This window comes from Limulus polyphemus, unplaced genomic scaffold (assembly GCF_000517525.1).
Source record: "Limulus polyphemus unplaced genomic scaffold, Limulus_polyphemus-2.1.2 Scaffold3928, whole genome shotgun sequence".
In the NCBI taxonomy this organism is placed as follows: domain Eukaryota; kingdom Metazoa; phylum Arthropoda; class Merostomata; order Xiphosura; family Limulidae; genus Limulus; species Limulus polyphemus.
In genome coordinates this window covers 38,886-43,585 of record NW_013669538.1, presented here as the reverse complement: position 1 = coordinate 43,585, position 4,700 = coordinate 38,886, and the positions used below count along the sequence as shown (strand labels likewise).

At 30.3% G+C, this 4,700-nt stretch overlaps 1 protein-coding gene across 1 annotated transcript in view; it reads right to left on the bottom strand.

The window, feature by feature from the left end:
* The window catches only part of LOC106470295 (neurexin-4-like), a 65,860-nt gene that overhangs the window by 26,401 nt on the left and 34,759 nt on the right, over window positions 1–4,700 (bottom strand). Inside the window, 2 exon segments of the mRNA XM_022398900.1 lie at window positions 3,401–3,539; window positions 4,518–4,655. Of these exon segments, the coding sequence (XP_022254608.1) occupies window positions 3,401–3,539; window positions 4,518–4,655 (277 nt within the window).

Below are 4,700 nucleotides of genomic sequence, written 5' to 3'. Positions count from 1 at the left end.
AACCAATGGTAGCCATAAATTGTTGATTTCTATGCCCGAGTCTCTGTTTAATGAAGGTTTCTATTATGTTGATGTAGAAAGATTCCTTTATTTTACTTGTTTTCTAAAATTTGTCCGAGTTGATGATTTGAGCTTCGTCTCAGTCCATTTTAGTAGGTTCTACAATAACTGAATTTTTTGTTTTCCTTAGTCTTGTGCTGACTTTGTGTTCTTTTATTTTTGTCCTCAGTTGTCTTACCATTTCTCCAATGTAGGTTTTGTTACAGGAACAAAGAATTTGATAGATTACATTTTTGTGTTTCTTGTTAGTGAGTTTCTGTTTAGTTTTGACCAGGATAGATCTTTCTGTTTTGTAAGATTTTCAGCAGATGTTTATGTTGAACTTCTTGGCTATATGTTTGAATTTTTCACTTTAGTTTTGCATGTAGGGGAGGTAAATAGTAGTAGTAGTGTTCTCCTCATCTTTTCTTTCTGTTGTGGTCTCTTTTTTTAGGGAATCGGTGATGAAGATGGAATATAACCATTCTGTTTAAAACACTTTATGATGTTCTGGCATTCTGTTTTGATGGATATTTTAGGTCTGTTGTTCAGGCATTGGATTATATCATGTTTTATAACAGTTGGATGATAGAACTGGAAGAGTAGGTACCTGTTGGTGTGGGTATGTTTTCTGTATACAGTTATAGTAATTACAATTGGACTGATCTGAAAAAAGCTGTAGCCAAGCATTGTTCGTCCAATTTGTCTGAGTTGAAAGGAATGTGCAAAATAGAATGGGCCCAGATTTCTTCAAGATGAAATGCACTGGTTAAAAATTGTCATGAATTTCTGAAAGCTAAAATAAAATCATAAGAAGGGCACACAAAATACTAAAGCAGAGACGAAAATACTTTTATCTCACACAAACAAATACTTTAAATGAAGTAAGTTTATTTTTCAATAAAACGTTATTAATTAAATGTCTAGAAAGTGTGTATTTTTCATTTTTGTTTTATTAAAAGTAATTAAAGTTTACTAAATGCTTATCCTTATTCTGTTACCTTCACTTATTGTATAACAGGCATAGGATATTAACACTTTTGTCTGAAACTGTATATTACATGATTTAAAACACCTATTCATTACATACATTTATCGTCTATCACTGTCATAATTTTACTATTGTACACCTTTTAATTTTCCGGTTACTGCATCTCCAAATTTCCAAATATTATAACAAGCTCCTTGACTACACAAAATCTACCTGAAATAACATGTTAAAAGAACTCTCCATGATGTTTATTTCATGCTGGATTGTCTTAATGGCTAAAGGTTCTTGGAAACTTAATGTTCTTTCATCTGTTGTCTTGAATAAGATTCCAAAATTTTTCAAATTTAATATTACAGTCACATTCCCTAGCATGCAAGTTGTAACAGATGGAAGAAATAAGATGTTCCCTAATCTTTTGCCAGAAACATCTGATAGTGAATTTAGTGAAGCCTTTCAAGCAGAGACATTTATATTTACAGATGAATAGGGATTGCCATGTTTAATTAACTCTCTGTACATTGACTCGGTCATTTTGACTGACTTAGTAACCCCCATTTAACCATAAAACTATACACACTGTAAATTTAAGTGTAGTATGTGTATCTTCATGAAATATAGTAAGCTTTTAGTAAACATCACAAATCTGTTTTACACAAAAAATCAGATTTTTAATAAAGTATTTTTAAGAAAGATCTGTCTGTTAATTTACAAATCCTTTACTCAAGCAATCCAAGTGCAATACAATTTTCACGTTAAGTATAATAATACTTTTTTCATCTTACACTTTGCAAATTTATTTGCATAGCCTATAAAATCTTCTAAATTAATATTAAGTTTTTTTCTGGTAAAAATTTATATTTTATCTATTATTATTATTATTACCAGTAACAGACACAATAAGTTTCATGGGTATATTTGCTTTATGTTTTTTGTAATCCATAAAGAATTCCAGGATGAGGAGTTTGTAAGACTCATATCATAATAAACAGATTCAGAAACAATACCATTCTCCTTTAATTTTACTAAGAAACTTTATAACTTGGCCTCTCTAGTGAAAGTGCGATCTTTGTTAAGTTTCTCAAATTTGGTTGGATCTATTTTATGTATATAGTCAACCCTATCAAGGAATACAAGCTCAGTAATGATCATATCTTTAGTGCATTTTGTTTTAAAACACACATTGCATCCTTACTGAGTAGATTGGATAGTTTGTGTTGATTGTAGTTATGGAGAACATCAAGAACAGAACTGCTGATATGGATCCTGATGTTATCAAATGATAGATCACTTTTGGCCCAAATTGGTTCTTTTTTTTTTATCCTATGTAAAATTGTCTCAAAAGATTAAGGAAATCCACCAAAGTTTTGAAGGTGACAGAGCAAAGAATAAGCTTCTAGCTAACACTTTCTTTCCTATATTATTGAGATAATACTTGGATAAATTAGTGATAACATTATTTAGGTTTTGTAAGAAGCTACCACTGTAGTTTGGTTTACCAAGTAGATGTAAGGTTTGAAAATAACCTCTTTTAAAACTATGTTGTATGTTTCTAAATAATGTCATGTGTACATATTGACATCAATGATAGTTCTTAAAGTCGTTAAAGCTGTTTGTGTTGTAGGACATAAAAAAAAGTTATTTTTTTCTGATTTTAGTTTTCATTTCAACTTGAAGAAGAGACCACTCAGCTGACCTAGTAAGCTGAATTCTTAAGAAATTAGACATAAGTTACAGGTCTGACAAATTTGAGGAAATGTAAATCTAGCGAGTTCTTGTGATGTTTTAATGGTGCCTTATCATATGTCTTTAAACTTTCGAAACCTTATATCCATACCATTTACATATTGACTGAGAAAACAAAAAGAGACACCTGTAGGGAATCCGAGTCTAATAAGAAAAAGAATAACTTGATATAGAATGACCCACACATGAAGTACTATAAATATAAACGTCCTCTCCACTTGAAATGGCTACATTAAGTTCACTACCAGATTCTTCGGCAAAGAATTGTAAAACATTGTACTTCTTCCCTCTATAACAAATTACATGTTTTCCAGCATGCAATGGAATGTGGCCATAAAAATAAAGTTTAAGAATTTGACATTCTGTTCGAGGCAACAGATGAAAGAAAGACTAAAAAGGCTCTGGCCATTAAGACTTCCCAACCTTAAATAAACATTATGGAAAATCCTTTTAACAAGATAATTACAATATAATTTTTGAAAATGGTTTACCCTAGTATAAACTGTGATATACAATAAAAACACCTGTAAAAAAGCATTTTCAATTACAATTTCTGTGATTGAGAAAAGCATGTTAAAACTATAGTTCTCAAATTGTACACTTCTTTTGCTTCTGATTTTCACCTACCTATCAAACATTTGACAAGCATCAAACACAACTCCCTCAGTGTATCTGTTGCTGGGCAGAGACAGAACATGAATGTAGCGGCCTTCCACATAAATGTATCGCATGCAACCAACGAAACCCTCAGATTCATGTAAACCCCCTGCAAGTATAGATACATTTCACAATTCTTTTACTACGTAAACACAATCTGTAACAAGATGTGCATTTATAAATTCCTGGAATTCACACAGGCGCTTAAGAGAAGTTATAATTAATAATGCTTTCTATTCCAGGTATACCCTTACACACACAAAATTTTACAGGAGTTCAGAAGCATGACCCTTTAGCAATGTAAGGTATGTGGAAAAATCAGTCATACTTCAAGCAGTATCCTATTAATAGTATTAATACATTATTTCTAAAATGTTGAATTGTAGGTCATTTCACTCTACTTATACCAACTTTCTGATGCTAAAATCAAGCTTTAAAAGAAAAAGACTAGACACTGATGAGAATAATAAGTTTGCATGCTTGAACTGAAAGGAATATTTTGGTACACAATTTTAAAAAAATCATCCTAGGAGTCTCATTTAACAAGAAAATTACACTCCTAATTATTATAACTAAAAATTATAATTAGGTCAATTTACAAAAAGGTATTTAGTTGTACTGACAATTATATCAGGGAAAACAGTGAACTAGTTATTATTATTTACATCATAAATAAGAAAATAATTTAAATTAATAATTGTTTCTAAAAATATATATTTCAGTAATTTTTTTTTCTTGAGAATTTAAGAAGTGAATTGTCAACGTAAATAATGCTGAAACACTGTTATATGGTTAGGTTATATATTCCAGACTAAAAGGTAGCTTAACTATTTTTTTGAGAAAGCTTTGGTTATTCAGTTTGAATGGACAATTTCATGACTTTTTGACAAACTTTTAAATATTTTTAACATTTAATATGAAGAATACGAAATAATTACATTACACAACTAGACTTAGATCTTTCAACTATTCCTTTTGTATACTGGTTTATAACAAAACAAACTCAGGTGTGTATGTGTGTATTTATACATAACTTTTATTATTCTTTTAAGGTTAGAAACTAACCATGGTTATAAGGATAACATACCTCCAATAAGATATTCCTGGCCCGTCATCATGGAAAATGTTCGTTTAGTGATGCTGGGTCTACCATCTACATGCAACTCAATCCTATCATTCATTAAAATTATCATTGTGGCATGCCACTTCCCATCATTTAAAGGTTCTAAGAAGAAAAAAAAATCTTACATTAGCTTTATACTTTATAAAG